This window comes from Xyrauchen texanus, chromosome 32 (genome assembly GCF_025860055.1).
Source record: "Xyrauchen texanus isolate HMW12.3.18 chromosome 32, RBS_HiC_50CHRs, whole genome shotgun sequence".
Lineage (NCBI taxonomy): Eukaryota > Metazoa > Chordata > Actinopteri > Cypriniformes > Catostomidae > Xyrauchen > Xyrauchen texanus.
The window spans coordinates 38,057,676-38,077,951 of record NC_068307.1 but is presented as its reverse complement, the minus strand read 5'-3'; the positions used below and the strand labels follow the sequence as shown (position 1 = coordinate 38,077,951).

Sequence of the window (20,276 nt, the reverse complement as noted above, 5' to 3'; positions counted from 1 at the left end):
TTCTAATAGTTCTAATACTTACCTGGTTAGCCACATAAACCAGCTTCGTGGTACTGGATACAAAATCATATTAAAATGTTCCTACTAATTAGATGCCAATGAACTGGAAAGCAGCTATACAAAGACAGTGGTACCAGCTGTTTAGAGATACCTTTGAAGAAATATTGCTGCAATAGTAGAAGACGTGGATCAGCTACGTTAGTCCTATTCTAAACATTTAATTTACCTTTAAAAACACTGTACAGCCATCTCTGATTGGTTAGGGCCAGTTACGGATTGTCACAATATGTGTCTGCTACATTCAAAGCACTCCTTTCATACCTCCCTCAGCTTCACCTTCATGTTAGTTCACAGCATCAGGGTGGATTACCACACAACAACGTGCTCTGCATCTAATGTTTGTATATGTCTGTCTCTATCTACTTTTCAAACGCTCACTCTGTCCTCTACAGGGTTTGCCTGGTAAAGATGGTGAGACTGGCGCTGCTGGACCCCCAGGACCAGCTGTGAGTATCTCAACATGCACTATGTAGTTATGCTGTATTTCTAGATCTCTTCATCATCATTATTTAACTATATTAGAGTCCCAGCTAAAGCTGTTAAGTCTTTCACAGGGTACTGCAGGAGAGAGAGGTGAACAGGGTCAGCCCGGACCCTCTGGATTCCAGGTAAATGTGAACCTTCTGTAAACCAATTGCTTAACTGCTACCATGGTTAAGGGCGTTTAAAACATTCCGCTTGCCATCACAGCTTAAAACTCTAGTAAAATCACTGTTATGCACACCTATCGTAGCTTATTGTTTTACATTAAAGATGCACTCAGTGATGTTTTCTTTATGGTGTGCTAGCCAATATGGCAGTCATCTTAGACATACTGTACACTGATGGGATAAAGCATTATGACCACTCACAGGTGAAGCGAATAACGTTGATAATTTCCTAACAAGCCCACTTGTCAAGGTCTGGGAAGATTAGATGGTAAACGAACAATCATTTCTCGTAGTCAACATGTTAAATGCAGGAGAAATGGGCAGGAGTAAAGACCTAAGGGACTTTGACTAGGGACAAATTGTTATGGCCAGATGACTGGGTCAGAGCATCTCTGAAATGGCAAGGTCTGTGGGGTTCTCCCAGTCAGTAGTGGTGAGTACCTACCGACAGTGGTTTGAGAAGGCACAAACCACAAACTGGCGACAGGGTGTTGGTGCGTCCAAGGTTCATCGATGCGCAAGGACAACGAAGGCTATCCTGTCTGGTCCAAACCGACAGAAGGTCTACTGTGGCACAAGTCACATAAAATGTTTATGATGGTTACGGGAGGAATGTGTCACAACACACAATGCATCTCACCCTGCTGCATATGGGGCTGCATAGTGCCCATGATGACCACTGTTCAATGTTGAAAGCACCTAGAATGGGCATGCGAGTGTTGGAACTGGACCTTGGAGCAGTGGAAGAAAGTCACCTGGTACAATGAGTCCCGTTTTCCTTAACATCACGTGGGAAGGCTGTGTACGTGTGTGATGTTTACCTGGGGAAGTAATGGCACCAGGATGCAATGTGGGAAGACGACAATCCGGTGGAGGGAGTGTTTTGCTATGGGCAATGTTCTGTTGGGAAACCCTGGGTCAATTTACACATGTCACCTGTCTAAACATTGTTGCCGACCAGGTACACTCCCTCTTAGCAATTGTATTCCCTGATAGCAGTGGCCGCTTTCAGCAGGATAATGCACCCTGCCACACTTCACATATTGTTCAGGAATGGATTGAGAAACATGTTGAAGAGTTCAAGGTGTTGCCCTGGCCTCCAAACTCCCCAGATCTCAATTCAATTGAGCATCTGTGAGATTTGCGGGACCAAAATGTCTGATGCACTGTGCCTCCTACTTGCAACTTTCTTCATCTTATGGGAGTGGACATTATTTTAAACAGATTTTTCAATAGTACAAATTATTTATTTTTTATTTTTGATGTAACACTTTTTTTAAACAGTTTACTGACGCATTTTTAAGTTAACATTCCAATTTTATACAATAAACAATGTAATATACTGTATTAACAATAATTCTTCTCTCACGTAGTTATAGTTCATTGTCCTAGCTGAAGGCTGTTTATGGTTGCCAAACAACATAAAGATCAAAGGTCATTATATGAAGGCAATATGGACATAACTTTATCTGGGCATTTCCTTTGATGGCAAATAATTTTGTTTTATTTATTTATTATGCAGTGGTTTCAAACACATTAGCCAGCACTACTCATTTTATATAACCATTTAAACTCCAATATGTATGTGTTCTTAATTTCAATGGTACAATTATACCTGAATCATGCCTTCAATTCACATTTAATTTAAATTGTCATATAAAATCATAATTAAAACCAATATTAGATATGTATCTACTTAAATATTAATATAGTATTTTTCAAAAAATATGTTTAACCCTTAAATACATACCTTGGGACTTTAGTAACTTGGGGCCTCATTCAACCCCTATTTACCTTAGCCATTTTTTGGATTTATGCCCCCAACCTTTTCAGTATTTTTAACTATTATCTTATGAATAGTGTAATAATAAATAAAAATGGCTTTTCATAAACACTTTCACTCACAGAGTAAATTAACCACGGCTGACAACTACAATGGCATCGGAGAATTTTTAACTCCTGCATGATGCTGCTTCTCACTGTTGCAAAAACATTACTTTGTGTACCTTTAATGTTACAGAAAATCTAAAAATAGTTGATTATTTTTGTTCTTAGGGCCTGCCTGGACCACCTGGCCCCCCCGGTGAAGGAGGTAAACCTGGTGACCAGGTGAGAGTTCATGAATATGACTGATTTCAAGGAGTGCAATGAAACATTTTTGCTAAATATACCCTAAGTGCTATATAAATGTTTTATATAGTAATGTACACTGTATCTGCTCTTGTAGGGTGTTCCAGGTGAGGCTGGCTCTGCAGGGGCGACGGGACCTAGAGTGAGTCTCAGCTCTTGAGTTTCTCTTTGGTTTGTCAGTATTTTGCCATGTTTGGTGTTAAAGAGCCTTGTGTGATGTTTCTCTCTCAGGGTGAGCGAGGGTTCCCAGGGGAGAGAGGAGGTGCTGGGCCACAAGGCCTCCAGGGGCCGCGAGGCCTTCCAGGAACTCCAGGAACTGATGGACCTAAGGTCAGAAAATCCATCCACCCACCCACACATCCATGCACCCGTCCATCAACCATCCATCCATTTACCCACTCACCCATCCATCCATCCATCCATCCGTCTACTCACCCACTCATAAATCTATCCATCCATCCATCCATTCATCCATCCATTCATCCACCCACTCATCCATCCAAACACCAATCCATCCATATACCCACTCACCCATTCACCAATCCATCCACCTACCTACCCACCCACACATAAATACATCCATCCATCCATTTCCAGTGAAATGACTTTGACTGCATTAGTCTTATCTCAGCACCATATTGAGGTTTTAAATTCTGACTACAAACAGTGCAATTCTACAATGGCATTGGAAACTGAGAACTTTTAGCTCTTGTGTGATGCTGCATCTACGCTGCTAGGCACAACTCACATCAACAATACATATATTATGAGACAATATGGATTTGATTCATCTGGATCACTTCATACATTACCCTAAAAACACCCTTGCATATCATATTTGATACATGATTTTCTAAAGCCTCTGCAATTAATTGAAACTCTCAATCTAAGAATAAAATTAAAGCTATATAAAATACCAAAGCATGTGTATATAAAGCATAAGCATAAGATATCACAACTCAACAAAACACTACAGAAAATCACTACAGTGTCCACACAGCCACATTATTACTAGACTATGTGAAATATATTTTTGTCACATTCACTGTCATTTTTGCCCCAAGTTCTGATTAAATTCTCAACCTGCCTCACATACTTCATATTTCTTTGCAAGTGTAGTTGTGGCTGCACAACAGCCCTTAGAGTTAGCACAACATGCATAATCAAAGTCAAAGGGTTATGAGATTCCTTGTTTAAGGTTTAGTTGATTGTAAGTTTTAACAGTCTTTTAATTCTGTTTAATTTTGTTGTTGTTGTTTTTTTGTTTTTTTTAATGTTTAGGGTGCTGTGGGTACTGCAGGTACTATCGGTGCTCAGGGTCCTCCGGGATTGCAGGGAATGCCTGGAGAGAGAGGAACCTCTGGAATACCAGGACCAAAGGGTGACAGGGTATGTGAAAACAACAACAACAAACACTGCAATTGTATGATATTAATGTATTAGAGCATGTAAGAGCTTTCTGCCAAACGTTCAAATCCATACACATGTAATCAACGTCTATGAAATGTACGTTATCATACAAATGTATTACATATTAAAATAATGAGGCTAATGCTAAATTGAGGAGGAAACTCACTTATAAAGAACTGTTGAGAAGTAAACAATATAAACATAAATATTACTGCTAAGATGACACTTTCAACCTTTATTTAAACATTATTTATCAGAATGAATGACATGAAAGATTTGACATGGAAATTGCAATGAGAGGAAGGGTGAAAGATTTAAAAAGATTTTTTAAAGGGGTCATGTCATGAGAAATCACATTTTCCTTGGCATTTCGGCATATTAAAAGGTCATTGTACTATAAAAACATACTTTAAGAACTCAAAACTTACTCTCCAGTCCAGGTGTTGCACTTGAAAAACATTAGCCAATCATAACTGTAATGTTTGCAGGAACGAGGTGTGAGGAGGATGATCTATGTGAAGGCTTTTTAATTAAAACTCATAAAAGAACATAAAAATAAACATAAAAGAACTAAAAAAAAAACACAAACAGTTACTTACATCCATGAAAGGTTAACAACTGATGCTCCATAACACATAAAACAAAACAAACAAACAAAAATAGTTAATAGGAATAGCTTGAAGGGTGGAGACATGGAAGACTCAAGGGGCGGAGCTCTGGAAGACTAGAGGGGCAGAGCCATGGATGGCTCAAAAGGCATAGCCATGGAAGACTAAGGGAACAGAGCCACAAGAGGCGGAGACTCAGGGGGCGGGCCACACAAGGCGGAGGGGAACCGGACAGGCTCAGGGAACCGGGCAGGCTCATCGACAGTCTCCATGGCCGTGAGGGCTGGCAGCAGCAGGGGAACGGCCTCCATGGCCGTGAGCACTGGCAGCAGCAGGGGAAGGGTGTCCTTGGCCATGAGTGGAAAATGCTACAGGGGAATGGCCTCCGTGACTGTGAGTGCAAGCTGCGACCTTTGAGCAGGGGCCCTCTTCCTCTTCTGGACGGCCAGGAGCACTGCTGTGGGAATGGCCTCCAGAGACGCTGGCACTGGAATGACCAAAGTTTCAGGCGATGGCTCTGGGACGGTCGAGGCTTCAGGCGCTGCATGGCTCTGGGACGGTCGAGTCTTCAGGTGCTGGCTCTGGGACGGTCGAGGCTTCAGGTGCTGCATGGCTCTGGGACGGTCGAGTCTTCAGGTGCTGGCTCAGGGACGGTCGAGGCTGCAGGCGCTGGCTCTGGCTCTGGGACGGTCGAGGCTTCAGGTGCTGCATGGCTCTGGGATGGTCGAGTCTTCAGGTGCTGGCTCTGGGACGGTCGAGTCTTCAGGCGCTGGCTCTGGGATGGTCGAGTCTTCAGGCGCTGGCTTTGGGACGGTCGAGTCTTCAGACGCTGGCCGTCGACCATGCCAGGTGTGGCCGCTGGCTCGTTGACTGTGGCAGGCATGGGCGCTGGCAGCGTCACAGGATTACTGCCTTACTGCCAGTGTAAGGGGAGTATGTGAGCCTCAAATCATTGTAAATTAATTCGACCAAGGAAAGTTCACATCTGCCAGACATTATATCACAGGCTCATTAAGTCCAAACCAATCGCAGTCCTTGAGACAAATATCTTGCCAATTGAAATCCTGGGTGAGACTCAGAATGACCCTGTATTTTGCTCAATGTTATCACCTCCTTGTCTGAGAGACAACAAATGCCAAGCCATGAGATCCATAGTCTGGTAAGTGGTTCTGTAACTTTTAACTTTTGCAGGAAAGATGCAAGAGAATTAGGATCTCTGTGCAGGCTTTTTAATTAAAACTCGTTAATTAGAAATAAACGTAAAAGAACTAAAAAAAAACAACAAAAAAACAAACCATTACATCCATTAAAAGTTAACAACTGACCAAGACAGAGCGAATACGAGGGAAATATATAAACAAGAATTAACAAGTGTACACAAGACACAGCTGGGATGGCAATCAGGGAAGGAACCTGGAACAGAGACACAAGAAGGAAAACACAGAACTTCAAACTATAAGGCTTAGTCCTCCTAGCGACCTCTGTCCCAATGTCCCAAGTGTTACAATAACACAGTGGGTGTGAATATTAGTTGTTAATAGTTTTATTATCATCCCTGAGGTACACTGATAATGTAAGTAAAGTTTTTTTGTAAAAAAAAAATTTGTTTTTAAATATATAATTGTCCATCCTATCTCTGGCCCTTTGTCTGAAACTCTTGGTTTTGGCCTAAGCGCCTCCTTAAAACTTTAACGTAAATGTCCACTGTTATGATTGGCTAACATTGTGCAGCCCCTCAAATACATAGCACACATCCAACACATTGCATCTGAAAATATTACACAGTTCATCTCAAGCACAACTGTTAACACTCAGCTCTATAAACTATGAAATATTAATGAATGAAACATTAATTTTTATCTGGTCCAAGTTTTTAACTGCAACATCCTTCAATAATTTTTCCTTTTCCAAGCTTAAATCATATTATTCCTGGTTCACAAGCAATCCATGCAGATATATGCCACAAAAAAACATGCAGTCCAGGCTGATATGAGCAAACAAAAAAAGCACATACATAGTACAAAGCATGGTGAATAGATGCACGCACATCTGTGGATAAGCATCAAAATGGTCAAAGACGTCCATCTAGTGCATAGTTTACATACAACAACAATTAAAAATAGTGTAGATGGGGGGCCTGGGTTGCTCAGCAAGTAAAGATGCTGACTATCATCCGTGGAGTCACAAGTTCAAATCCAGGGCATGCTGAGTGACTCCTAAGCAACCAAATTGGCCCGGTTGCTAGGGTGGGTAGAGTCACATGAGTTAACCTCCTTGTGGTCTCTATAATGTGGTTCTCACTCTCAGTGGGGTGCGTGGTGAATTGTGTGCGTATACCGCAGAGAATAGCGTGAAGCGTCCACACATGCCACTCTGTGGTAATGTGCTCAACAAGCCATGTGATAAGATAGGTGGATTGACGGTCTCAGACGCGGAGGCAAAAGATATTCGCCATCCGCCACCCAGATTGTGGTGAGTCATTACAACAACACGAGGACCTAGAGCGCATTGAGAATTGGGCATTCCAAATTGCGGGGAACTTTTTTTGTAGATGAGCAAAAGTATGCGTCCATAACACGTTTTTGCTCAAAACAGCAAGAGGCAGCAGCTGAATAAAAGAGAATTGCATCTGCTCTTCAGAGTTGTAATTTAAAAGCAGCAGCAGATACATGACAGTGGTCAAAGGCATCTGTTTAGTGCATGTTTATATACAAAAATATTTCATAATAGTCCAGATGGTATTCAGGAATAGTTAGAGAGAGCAGGACGGAAAGGCCTAGAGTGGCCTTAATTTACAAACTAAAGCACCGATGGGCACGGTTAAGGATGTGATTTCCAGGGGTGTAAAAAGTACTTAAGTGAAAGTATGGATACTAAGTGAAAATTTTACTCAAGTAAATGTCCAAGTGTCTAGCCAAAAACATACTTAATTGAAATTAAAATGTATTCATATTAAACTGTGCTTAAGTATTTAAAAAAGTAAAATTCTTCCTTGCTAGAATAACATTTAGAGAGGAGATTGTGTGAGAGAGGACGTTGTTAAATTTGATTGCTTTGTTAAGTCACCTTTTTACTGTCTTCGATGTCTACTGTCATATTTCTCCCACAGTGGCATTCGCAACCTGGTCAAAGAATCATGTTACAAAAACAACATTTTTTAAAAATGATTTTTATGTGGCCTGTTGTACGTAACACAGCAATTTTCTGGTGGAATGAACACTAGAGGTGCTAAAACAACAATGACTTTTATCCCCAAGAGTAAATTTAGTTCAGAGTTCCTCACACAATGTTATCTTATGACATATAAACACTTTTACTATAGCGCATGACACATTTTAACATTTGCATTACATAACCAACTACATTTACAAGCTTGTTCAAGTGTGATCAAATTGCGCTGTAGCTCAAGTGCTGAATATGCGATACAAAGATATGAAGAGTACGTAAGTTGATACGTGAGCGAAAGTGCCATAGACACACCACAAAATGACGTTGTTGCTTCAGAATGTGTTTTTCATCTCACATTTGCTTTTAATGACACTATCAGTTAGGATTTGGTGTAAGGCTTAGGGTGGGGAGGTGTGTTTTATTGATTTAAAAACCTAATCTATTTAGAAGAACATTTCACTCACTTTTATCACCACACAGTGGACATTTGCCTATGGAACTGCCCTGAGACGTGTAATGAACCACATAATTTTATTTAGCAAAAACGTTGCCACGGTCAGGCAGTGTTCGTTGCATGGGAGAAGACACTCACAAATTGCAATCTCAGAGCACCCAGAACCTTGAGACATACAGAAAAATTCAACGTTGTTGGTTTTGTGAATTGTTTTCTGAGGTTTGCTACCTAACCTTGCTGTTAAGCAGATTAAATTCATAATTAATATTTACTCATATTCCATTATTTTTATTGTCATTATCATTGCTGGTTTTATAGTAATTATTACAATTAACAGTTGCCTAACAAAAACAACAATCACAATTCAGCAAACAGGGAGTAGAAATTCATAGATATGATTTAACTATTACACCAAGTGTAGAAATAAATGACATGTACACAAAAATCACTTAAGCCTTTTGTTTTTATATGTGAATGATAATTTTTTAACTTCATAACTGTCCAATCTGTAGAAGTAGCAGGAGTTTAGAATAAAGTTTAGGAATAAAAACCATCAGTGTTTCTTACTTCATGCACATAGTTTTGAATGAATACATCACATTCAGTCGGACGGTCACATACGGTCAAGTCACACAAATATTTAAATGTATCCGAAGCTCAAATCAGATCCAAAATTCCACCTCTGCAGATGGTCGGAACGCCACACAACCATTGTGAGACAAAGCATTTGAAAAATCTGACCACTGGTCTGTCATCTGCCATTTGTCGGATGCAGTGTAAAGGCGGCTTCAGTCCAGTAAGATGAAAGAAAATTATCTGCAAAGAATATAGTGAGAACTTTTCAAGTTTAAATACAATTGTAAGGAGTAAAAAGTAAAAAAATGTCCTTGGGAAATGTAATTAAGTAAAAGTATTCTGTTTAAATTACACTCGAGTAAAATACAAATCGCAAAAAAAATAATACTTAAGTATAATATTAAGTATTTTTACTCAATTACTTTACACCCCAGGTGATGATGTAAAGTAGGCGTTGATGTTTTTTCACTGTAGAGGCGTCATGAATTAATGGGCCCCCAAATGACGAAGGAAAGTCGCAGAATTATAGAATGAGATGTTTTTGCAGCTCGGTTTCAATAAATGCTTTTATTGCATTGGGATTACGTTTTGAGTTCTGAAATTAACAGTATGTTTTAAAGTAGAATGAGCTTTTATATGTTAAAATATCTTGGAAAATTGGATTCCTCGTGACATGACCCCTTTAAAACAAGTTTATGGAGTGTGTGCAGAATAACTTACATAAGCGAAGAAATACTGCTGTGTATTTGATTATCCTAATAATGTATTTATTGATGGATGTGAAGTGTGTAAGAGCAGATAATAGCAAACATGACATCATAAACAATTTTCACACATTTTTGGGTCAAAGTATTTTAATGAATGTGATTTCTGAGATATCTCTCTTTGTCTCACAGGGTGATAATGGTGAGAAAGGACCAGAAGGTGCTCCTGGTAAAGACGGTGCAAGAGTAAGGATATTTACAATCATTATGCACCTCAATAGTTTCCAGTCAAATTACAATATGTGTGTTTATGATCTGAACTCTTAATATTCACTCCGATTTTGTCTGTTACTTGTACAGTATGGTCATCTCTCTGTTGACTATTTCAATACATTTTTTATGTAATGTTATTGTGCAAACCTGGGTTAGGTTTCTTTCAGACTGTAACTTCTTAGAGTCTGTCTGCCTGTATGTCTGTCTGCCGTTACCTTAATCCTGTATAGATAATGTATTCATCTTACATAAAGAATATAGAGCCTTCAAACTTCTAAGGATTTTACACAAGGCTTTGAGGATGCAGAAGTTTATGAGTGCTCTATTTTGAGGGTGATACTCTTTTGTTTTTTTCAGGGTTTAACGGGTCCAATAGGTCCTACAGGTCCTTCAGGACCCAATGGTGAAAAGGTAAACTAAAGTTCACAGTTAAATATTAGATCATCCAGCACTGCTCTGTGATGAAGAGTGATTTAATAGTGACTTGTTTCAGTATGATTTAGTCAAGAGTTCATCGGTTTAACTGCTCTTTAATTCCTCAGGGGGAATCTGGACCCGCAGGACCATCTGGCGCTGCTGGTACTCGAGGTGGTCCTGTAAGTCTCTCACACATCTCTCAATAATTAATGATATATTCTTGTGAATGTAGCATGTTGTATGCACTCAGAAATCCTTTTGAAATAAAACTTAATACTGACACAAGTAGTAATAATAGCTGAGGATTTATGTCTCTTTCAGGGTGACAGAGGAGAGACTGGGCCCCCTGGGCCTGTTGGTTTTGCTGGTCCACCTGTAAGTACAGCAGTCCAGTCTTTGGAGCTCATTTATAGTAGTGCCATTAGTCACTTTAAGTAATGTTCATGTCTTCCACTTTCAAAGTACCAGAATCACTTTACACATCAATCTGTCTGGACATCTGTCATGTTTTTGTCACAGTATGGATACAACTCAAATAAAGTGCAAATAAAGCCCTCAAATGAAATGATCTTCGATATAGAGTCCGAAAAACAGGGCTTGATTCATTAAACATAAGCAGAATGAATTTCTGTGTAAAACCATTAACCATACATACATCGTTGAATCATGCTTACTGTGTATTTTTTTTTTATCTGATAAAGTATGTAAAATGAAGCATTTTGGTCTCAATATTTAGAATATGATAAGTGCTCATAATAGCAAATATGTTTGGAAATATTGGAGAGTTTCTGTTCAGATCACATAAGTGTCAGTAACGGCAGTGAGCGACAATTTGTCTACGATCTGTGCTTTAAATCTGAGCTATACTCTTGTGATGTGAACTATACTGTTAAGTTTAAACTATATGTTATGCTAGAGCTCTGGAAAGATTTGTGCATAACATGATAGGAAATTATCTGTTAATCATTATTGTTTTAAGCACTATTGATCTTTTTATTTATATATATATATATAGAGAGAGAGAGAGAGAGAGAGAGAGAGAGAGAGAGAGAGAGAGAGAGAGAGAGAGAAAGTGTAGTGGAGGAACAAACTGAAATTTTTATTAAAATTGTACTTCAGGACAATAAGATACTTTACAACAAACCTGATTATCCAATGTCCGCACATGTTGTGCGCATGCCTCTCCACGGTTTCATGTCAAACGTAGAGAATAAGACGATTATGTCAAATGTCAGGTAAACTCAGATTTCTTGCTTTGTCAGATTTTGTAAATAAGCTGATTTTGGGGAGTAACGGTAGGTCGAACGGTCTGACTACTCAATGTTTACTCTTGACTGCGAGGACATAAGGACGTCTTCAGTGCGTGCACTATACTACTGCTTTGTACAGTCAATGGCAGGCACGTGTGCAGATGATGCGAACAGACGAGGACTGTCTGCATGCAGCCCAGTTATCTGGACATGCAAACTGTGCTGACGGTGAAATTTGTGACATGCATATTGTGCGCAAGATGTAAAGGCCTTTAGAACACTAACATATTTTTCTTCTTTATTAGGGTGCAGACGGGCAGCCGGGTGCTAAGGGAGACCAGGGTGAAGGAGGACAGAAGGGTGATGCTGGTGCTCCAGGTCCTCAAGGACCTTCTGGAGCTCCAGGTCCTCAGGTAACATGCATCAATATAATTAATTTTTCTCAAGTATCCTCATGTTTATGCTACAATTTCAGTTTTTATTGAAAATATGCATGTGGTTTTAGGGACCAACTGGTGTTTCTGGACCAAAAGGCGCCCGTGGTGCTCAAGGACCTCCTGTAAGTACAAATAAAAAAGGTGTTTATTTTGCATCTAGATCATGAAATGAAATATTAATGGTTTATGTGTTTTGTAGGGTGCCACAGGTTTTCCTGGAGCTGCAGGCAGAGTTGGACCACCGGGTCCCAATGTGAGTAAAACACTGTGGCACAGAGCTCATTTAAAAAGGAACAGTATGTTATGATGAACTTAACATCTTTCTAATGGAAAATATTTGTGTAATATAATGTTTGTTCAAAATTTATAGTCCCCAAAAGTATTTGTTCTCAGAAGTTAGTTAAAAATGGCAATGCATTAGAAGCAAATGATCCAAGCAAGAGAGATAAAGCACAAGTACACTTCTCATGCGAAAACATTTGACAAAAAAAAGTTTGAGGTTAAAGAAAGTTAGAAGTTTGTTTTAAGAAAAGCTCCAGCGGCATTTGAGACACGTAGATCTCACTGATATTTTCTCATCTAATGCAATGATGTTGTGTATGTTTGGGCCAGTCACGTACTTGTGCTCCGTCAGCCCAAATTATTATTCAAAAATCACCTCCAAGTGCATATATGACCGACCAGTGTCATCTCATCACTCCTCCATCTCTTCATGACATCAGTAATAATGTTTGTGTGATGATGTCATTCTCAGGGTAACCCTGGTCCCGCCGGTGCTGCAGGTCCTCCTGGGAAAGATGGGCCTAAGGGTGTGCGTGGTGATGGCGGAGCTTCAGGCAGACCAGGTGACGCTGGTTTACATGGGCCAGCCGGAACCCCTGGGGAGAAGGGAGAGCCTGGTGAAGATGGTCCTCCTGTATGTACAAACATGACTGACTTTTGACTGTTTATGAGTTTGTTATGAACATGCAGGAAAATGAATACAAGAATCACCATTCTCTGAGCGCTGTGTGTGTCAGTGCAATAAACAAAGACCACATGTGTGAGATCATATTCAGGAAAGATTGGGGCTAGTTGTCACACAGGGAATTGCAGATGCAGAGCAGAGGAAATCGCAAAGAGATGCTATTTTGCGCATCTAAAAGACGCAGTCCTACTTTTCACAGGAGTAAAAAGTGTGTCAACTAGCCCCACTCTCCCCTAACCAAGGATGAATTTATCATGATTCAATATTTTGGTAGGCTGGTTGTATTACAGATTTTAAATGAAAAGTTCTTTATTTGAGACTGCTAATGTTGAAATGGCAGAAGAGTGACTGAATTTCCCACTTCAATAACTCATCCGTTTCAGTGTTACTGTAGCTTGAGATCAAACCTGCAATCTTTCAGTATGCAGTCTGTTACCTACAAACCTTAAAGCAATGGTTCACCCAAAAATGAAAAATCTCTCCACATTTACTAACTCTTAGGCCATCCCGGATGTGTACGACTTTCTTTCTTCAGCAGAACACAAATGAAGATTTTTTTGAAGAATATTAGGGGTGCACTGATCAAAATCGGTCTCCGTGATGAATATCCCTGATCAATGATCGGACGATCATGCCTAGAAGCAGGGAATCACATATACAGTCAATCAAACATGCGCGCTCTCCAGGTGCTCTCAATATCTCATCAACAGTCGCTCATCCCAGCGCTATTCTGTGAGGATAAAGGTAATCCATATGACTCCAGTGGTTAAATCATTGTCCTCAGAAGCGGTATGGTAGGTGTAGGTGAGAAACAGATAAATATTTAAGACCATTTTTTCTGTAAATTCTCCTCCCTGCTCAGTCAGCCTCCACTTTAAATTTCACTTTTACATTGTTCTTATGTGTTTGGTGATTTACATTCTTCATGTGTACGCCCCCTACTGGGCAGGGAGAAGAATTTCTAGCAATAATTGACTTAAATATGGATCTGTTTCACATCATATAACTTCTTAAGATATGGATTTAACCACTGGAGTCATATGGATTACTTTTACAATGACTTATGTGATTTTTGGAACATCATCATTTTGGCACCCATTCACTTGCATTGTGAGGACCTACAGACCTGACATTTTCTTCTAACAATCTTCATTTGTGTTCAGCAAAAAAAAGTCATACACATCTGGGATGGCATGAGGGTGAGTAAATGATAAGAGAATTACATTTTTTGTGTGAACTTTTCCTTTAAAACATCCTGCTTAAAATGTTTTATGGTCCCAGTAAATCAAGAAAGACAGTGACTATGAGACTTGGCAAGCATCAAAGATTTTTAATAAACATTGTTAAACCCTGTGCCTAAAACGTATTACAAGGGTGAGTGTAATGTTGTGGAAATGTATTTGATGTAAATTGTTGTCTTAGAACCCGCCAGTCAATGGAAAAAACAGTTGCGAACGTCATGACCAAATAGTTTTAAATTCAGTACAGTCAAGTCAAGTCAAGTCAAGTCAAGTGGTTTTTAGTGTCGTTTCAACCATATACAGTTAGTACAGTACACAGCAAAACGAGACAACGTTCCTCCAGGACCATGGTGCTACATAAAAACAACAAAGGACCAACACAGGACCACATGAGACTACACAACAAAATAAAATACCTATATAAAATACCTATATATACCTATATAAAGTGCACGTGCAAACATGTGAAAAGTACGGGACAGTACAACAAATTACTGACAATGAACAGGACAATAGACACAGTGCAGCGCCGACCAGTACTCAGTAGTGCAAAAAGATGACAGTTTCTAAAAACGTAAACATAACATACTATGAGATAGTGTTCTATGCACATAGCAGTTATAGAGGTAGCAGACAGTTATAAAGTGACAAGTAATATTGCTCATATCTCACAAATGAAAGATTGTCATATACTGAGCCAAGCATGTTTATGTCCATTAAGTCATGCAATGAACCATAATGCCAGAAGAGCTTGTTTTGACATACAACAAAAAGATAAATATTTAATTTAAAGTTTTAACATCATAGGCCTCACACATCACTCTTCCCACAGTTCAGATAACAATCTGAATGCACAAGGCTAATGTAACGTCTACATCCCTTTATATATATATATATATATATATATATATATATATTTAAACAGACACTGCGCCCTAACATTAACTATAAAACAGACATAGCATAACACAAGAAGGGCATGATTGCTAGATCAATATTTCATACCCTCAGACTAACCAGAAATCAGTGGGGATTTCTTTAAGACTGCAAGGGAAGCTCAGCTTCCCCTATAATGTCAAAAAAATAATGGTCAAATATGTACTATTGTGTAAATAATTTATTGACTAAAAATGCGTTAGAACACGTTCATCTCGAAGACGAGTTCGTTCAGAATCAGCTACATTACATATAGCAGGTCGGCTGACTCGATTTACTTCTCATACATTCCCGTAGCGTCAGTGCATTTCCCTGTTGAAGCCGAGCGTCCATTGACTTCAATGGGGCTGCTCTGAACAGTTTTTTTCAGTGCTCCGAAAATAGACTTGGAATTGGAAATTGGATAAATGCTGCGATTATGTCCCGCCCACGGACGCTCAGCGTCTCTGGGGGTGAATGAGGAGTGGGCTGGCCCGGACTCCGGGCTTCCGCGTGATGATTGGAGGATCTGTCGAAAGACTTCATCTCCTTTTGATTGACAGCGAATCTGTACTATAAGAAGTCACTGAAGCTATTTCACGCTCAGTCCCATCGCGGATTTCTCAAGTGTATTCGAAAGACAAACTGCTGCAACCTATTTCTTTATATTTGTTTGGTGAAATTGCTAGTCAGTTTGCATAATACATTTCACACAATTATACACCACATTCCTTGTTTCAGTTTTACCAAGTTTAATATATTTTGTTTTAGAGCGTTCGCCATTTGAAAGTCTTCCTTACGAGGAAACAATTAGAATTAAACAGCAGGGCAGATCAACACCTAAGATTGATTTAGTGCAAAAAATAGGGAAAAATAACAAGTCTTTTCAGCTCTCCTGGATGACAAAGTTAGCTGGCTGACTGGAAGTGCTGTGACAAATAAAATGTACTGCTGGCCATGCCTCTTGATGAAACCATCTCACGGATGTGTTGTTTGGTCAAAAGTGGGGTTTGGAGATCTGTCTAACTTTGACAGGGCATATAAAAGACATGAAAAGAGCAATGAACATGTGAGTGCATGTGCAAGATTAAGTTGCATGGGCAGGATCAGGGTTGAGCATGCAATCAATGAAGGTGCTCGCATTCAAGTGACTAAACATAATGAAACAGTCAAACAAAACAGGGCCTTCCTAAACCGCCTTATTGATGTAACATCCTTGCTTGGCCGACAGGAGCTGTCATTTAGGGGACATGATGAGAGTAGTGAATCATCCAACAAGGGAAATTACAGGGAGTTTACAGAAACATTATCTAAATATGAATCTGTACTGTCCACACAATTAGAGTCCTCAACTGTGTTTTCTGGTATGTCCCATACTATTCAAAATGACTTGATCTCTGCTCTTGCAGCCACCATTTCTGATCAGATCAGAGATGAAATTCTCCCTTTTTTGGATGGCAGGTGGATGAAACAACTGATATATCCTGCCGTGCCCAACTCTCTGTCATTGTTCGCTATGTGGATAGTGCAGGTAAAATTCAGGAGCGCTTTATTGTATTTTTTGATGTTTCTGGAGGGCGAGATGCTCAGTCCGTTTTTGATGTTTTAAATGAGAACATGCAGGCCTACAATTTTAAGGATAAGCTTGTGGCACAGACCTATGATGGGGCTGCTGTCATGTCTTCAGCACTCAATGGTCTGCAGGCCAAAGTGAAAGCAATAGCCCCAAGTGCAATGTTTGTGCATTGCTATGCACACAGACTGAATCTGGTGCTGTCACAGTGGGCTAAATGCTTGCCTGAGTGCAGAATTTTTTGCATCACTCTCTGGGTTTGGCACATTTTTTCAAAATCCACAAAGAGGACGTCTTTTCTGGAGTCTGCAGGCTGTTCAAGGTTGCCCAGAAACGCTCCTACTCGATGGAATTTCACATCACGGATAGTGAGCACTGTGGCAAACAATTATGATGGCCTCCTGCAGACATTTGAAAACATCATTGCAGACACGACAATTGATGGTGATACACTGGATTGTGCCAAAGGCTTTCTGAGGAAACTGGAGGATTTTGAGTTTGTGTTCATGTTGTACACATATGAACAAATCTTCACTGAGACTGATGTGGTCTTTGATGTTGTCCAGCAGAGGGCGATTGATGTTTTTTACTGCAAGAAAAGAATTGAATCTCTTCTTGCATTTGTCAAAGAGAAAAGGTCAGAGGGGGCTTTCCAAGATGTTTATGCCAAAACAGCAGATCTCACATCAGACCCACGAGATGAGCCCATGAGAAAGCCGTCTGACCCAATTGCAGGATCCCCAAGAGCTACAGAAATCTCTACATGGCCATCCTTGATAACATCTTGGAGCAGATTCCTCAACGTTTTTCAAATTTGGAAAGTATGCTCTTCTTAGAATTAGTCAATCCAGGGAAATTTGATGACATGAGACAAGAATTTCCAGAGGAGGCCTTCCAAAGTGTCCTGAAAAGTTATGGCCATCACTTTGATTCAGGGAGACTGAGGTCTGAACTTCAAGTCCTGTATTCAGATCAGGACTTGCAGGGTAACAGGGAAAGCTGTGTGATTACTTGGTGTTCCTCAAAGACATGGAGTTGGACAGTGCAATGCCTCAGCTTTACAAACTGTTCTCATTAGTGGCAACAATTGGAGCTACATCTGCAGGTGTAGAAAGGAGCTTCTCCTGTTTAAAGCGTCTCAAGTACTACACCTGTAACACAATGGGCCAAGGTCGTTTAAGCAGCCTAGCTCTGCTGGCCATTGAGAAGACACTGGTCAAGTCACTGGAAAAGACGCCTAGTTGGTACGACAGAGTCACAGTGCATTTTCTCGAAAAGGAACGTAGGGCAGAATTTACTTTTAAATAAGTTTATAATGTAGGCCGAAAATGAGCTTCCCTTCTTTGAAAGACCACCAGCCGCCACTGCCAGAAACAATAACCTAGTATCTATGACCTAGTATCAATTACACATATTTTTAATAAAAAATGTTACTTACCTTTACTTGAACACAAAATCAATATGTCTCTCCTTGCTAATTAACATCTCTGAATGTCACCAGTAGTTTATATTAACAATGATATTTAAATATTTCATAGTGTCATTTTTATTTTCACCCTTCTTTAACGTAAGCACTGCTAAACTTTCTTATATGGACGGCACGTCCTTGTATACAGTATAATGAATATCTGTGTGCAGTGTGTGTGCTGATTACTGGAGCAGGATGATCTTTTGAATTTTAAAGCTAATGATTTGAGAATATGATGTGATTTGATGTTCATATATCCTCTTTCAGGGTCCAGATGGTCCATCAGGTCCTCAGGGTCTTGCTGGACAACGGGGTATTGTTGGACTTCCTGGTCAGCGTGGGGAGAGAGGTTTTCCTGGTCTGCCTGGACCCTCTGTGAGTTCAACTTTCTGACATAAACACACTGACATTTATAGTGCTACTAATGTTTTACAGGGCAATATGTTGATGTTTTATTAAACATACTTACATTTCTAACAGTGTCGGATATTTTAAAGATTCAGATTCCAGTAGGGATGTTCTAATTGTTATTGGCAACCGATCGTTATTGGCCGATATCATGACATACCACACCTCAAGACATTTTTAGTGTGTTATTTAAAAAATAATCAACACCTTAGAAGTCTGTCAATCAGAATCAAGCATATAACAGTGTCATGGTATAATGTATTTATATTTATTACGATTTTGCTCCTTTTAATAGCTTCAAAGTGGCTATCTACTTGTAGTTTGTAGTGTAGCTTACTACGTTTGCCTCTTGTTATTGAACTAAATAATGAGTAGCTTGTAGGTTTGGGATCGATCCCTTTTTCATGCATTGATAATTTCCCTGATGATTATTGATCTGCTGTATATCTGCATTTTTTCAGGTATAAATAGGGCTATTCATTGCTACACCAAACCCTTAAATCTACTTAATTCTACGCACAATGGGCCTCATTCATGAAACTTTCCTAAATATATTACTTGCACATAAAATGGATCTTCAAAAAACTTTCCTCTGGAATAAATGAACGCTTCGTCCACCCAGATTCAGAAATGGGGGCGTGTGCATGTTCATTCACAATTATCATAATTCACGCCCATGAAAACGCCACATAAGGAAGGCATCAGACCACTACAAAATTCAAATAGGGAGATGTGGAACAGTAATGAAAGGGTTTTAAAATGAAGAGCATTCAAATCACAACATTTTGATTTAGCAAACATTTTGGTGTGGTCACCATGAAATGAGGATTTTACTGTAATCGCATGTTTTGACTGCCAAAGGTTCTTTTGTGAATCAAACAGTCCAATAGGTCAATAAAAATGGTTTGACATGAAGCTTTAGTGTAAAAAATGTTCAGTTCTTATTTGCAGGAGGATGTCCACCACCATTAACATTAGCCTTTTTGGCTCAGTCGAGCACATCGTCAACATCATTGGTGAACCAACTTGTCGGGTAAATCCTGATGGCAACAGTGATATATTTGCAACTGGAATAATCTTCCAAAAAATTTATAGAATGCCTGAAGAAAATGGAAGTTCGAAGGCCGAAATGCTGTAAGCTAATACAGATTTGCAAGCTACAACATTATTGTAGTATTATTGTACTATTTCTGTGATACGTTATCAACTGTATGCGATTTATTGATGCCACATATTTTATTTGTTTTATTTTTAAGATCTTAGATCATTTTTCCATTACTTATTTAATTTCACTGTCCAATACAAGCAGAAATATCACTTTTGTAATTTCAAAACGTTAGTTGGTACGGACAACATTTACATCTGCTCCTGAGCACGTGTAAATTGTGCGTAAGACATCTGAAAGTGTCTTTCAGGCAAACTGATATGACTACATTTTGATAAAAGTTCAATTAAATAAGTAATGAAAAATTAACACAATTTAATGAGTTAAAAAAACTTTTAAAAAAATAACATAAATTAGTTTTAAAAGCTTTGTTTTCTTTTTTCCATAGCCTAAAATTAATTC

General features: G+C 39.3%; 1 protein-coding gene across 2 annotated transcripts in view; it reads left to right on the top strand.

Moving 5' to 3' along the window:
* Positions 1-20,276, top strand: part of col2a1b (collagen, type II, alpha 1b) — an 89,349-nt gene that overhangs the window by 56,472 nt on the left and 12,601 nt on the right. For both annotated transcript variants that reach the window (XM_052101271.1, XM_052101270.1), the window contains 15 exons: positions 453-506; positions 615-668; positions 2,766-2,819; positions 2,938-2,982; positions 3,072-3,170; positions 4,122-4,229; positions 9,953-10,006; positions 10,391-10,444; positions 10,576-10,629; positions 10,772-10,825; positions 12,006-12,113; positions 12,206-12,259; positions 12,337-12,390; positions 12,892-13,053; positions 18,569-18,676. In XM_052101271.1, coding sequence (XP_051957231.1) covers positions 453-506; positions 615-668; positions 2,766-2,819; positions 2,938-2,982; positions 3,072-3,170; positions 4,122-4,229; positions 9,953-10,006; positions 10,391-10,444; positions 10,576-10,629; positions 10,772-10,825; positions 12,006-12,113; positions 12,206-12,259; positions 12,337-12,390; positions 12,892-13,053; positions 18,569-18,676 — 1,116 coding nt within the window. The remainder of the gene's footprint in view (positions 1-452; positions 507-614; positions 669-2,765; positions 2,820-2,937; positions 2,983-3,071; positions 3,171-4,121; positions 4,230-9,952; positions 10,007-10,390; positions 10,445-10,575; positions 10,630-10,771; positions 10,826-12,005; positions 12,114-12,205; positions 12,260-12,336; positions 12,391-12,891; positions 13,054-18,568; positions 18,677-20,276) is intronic.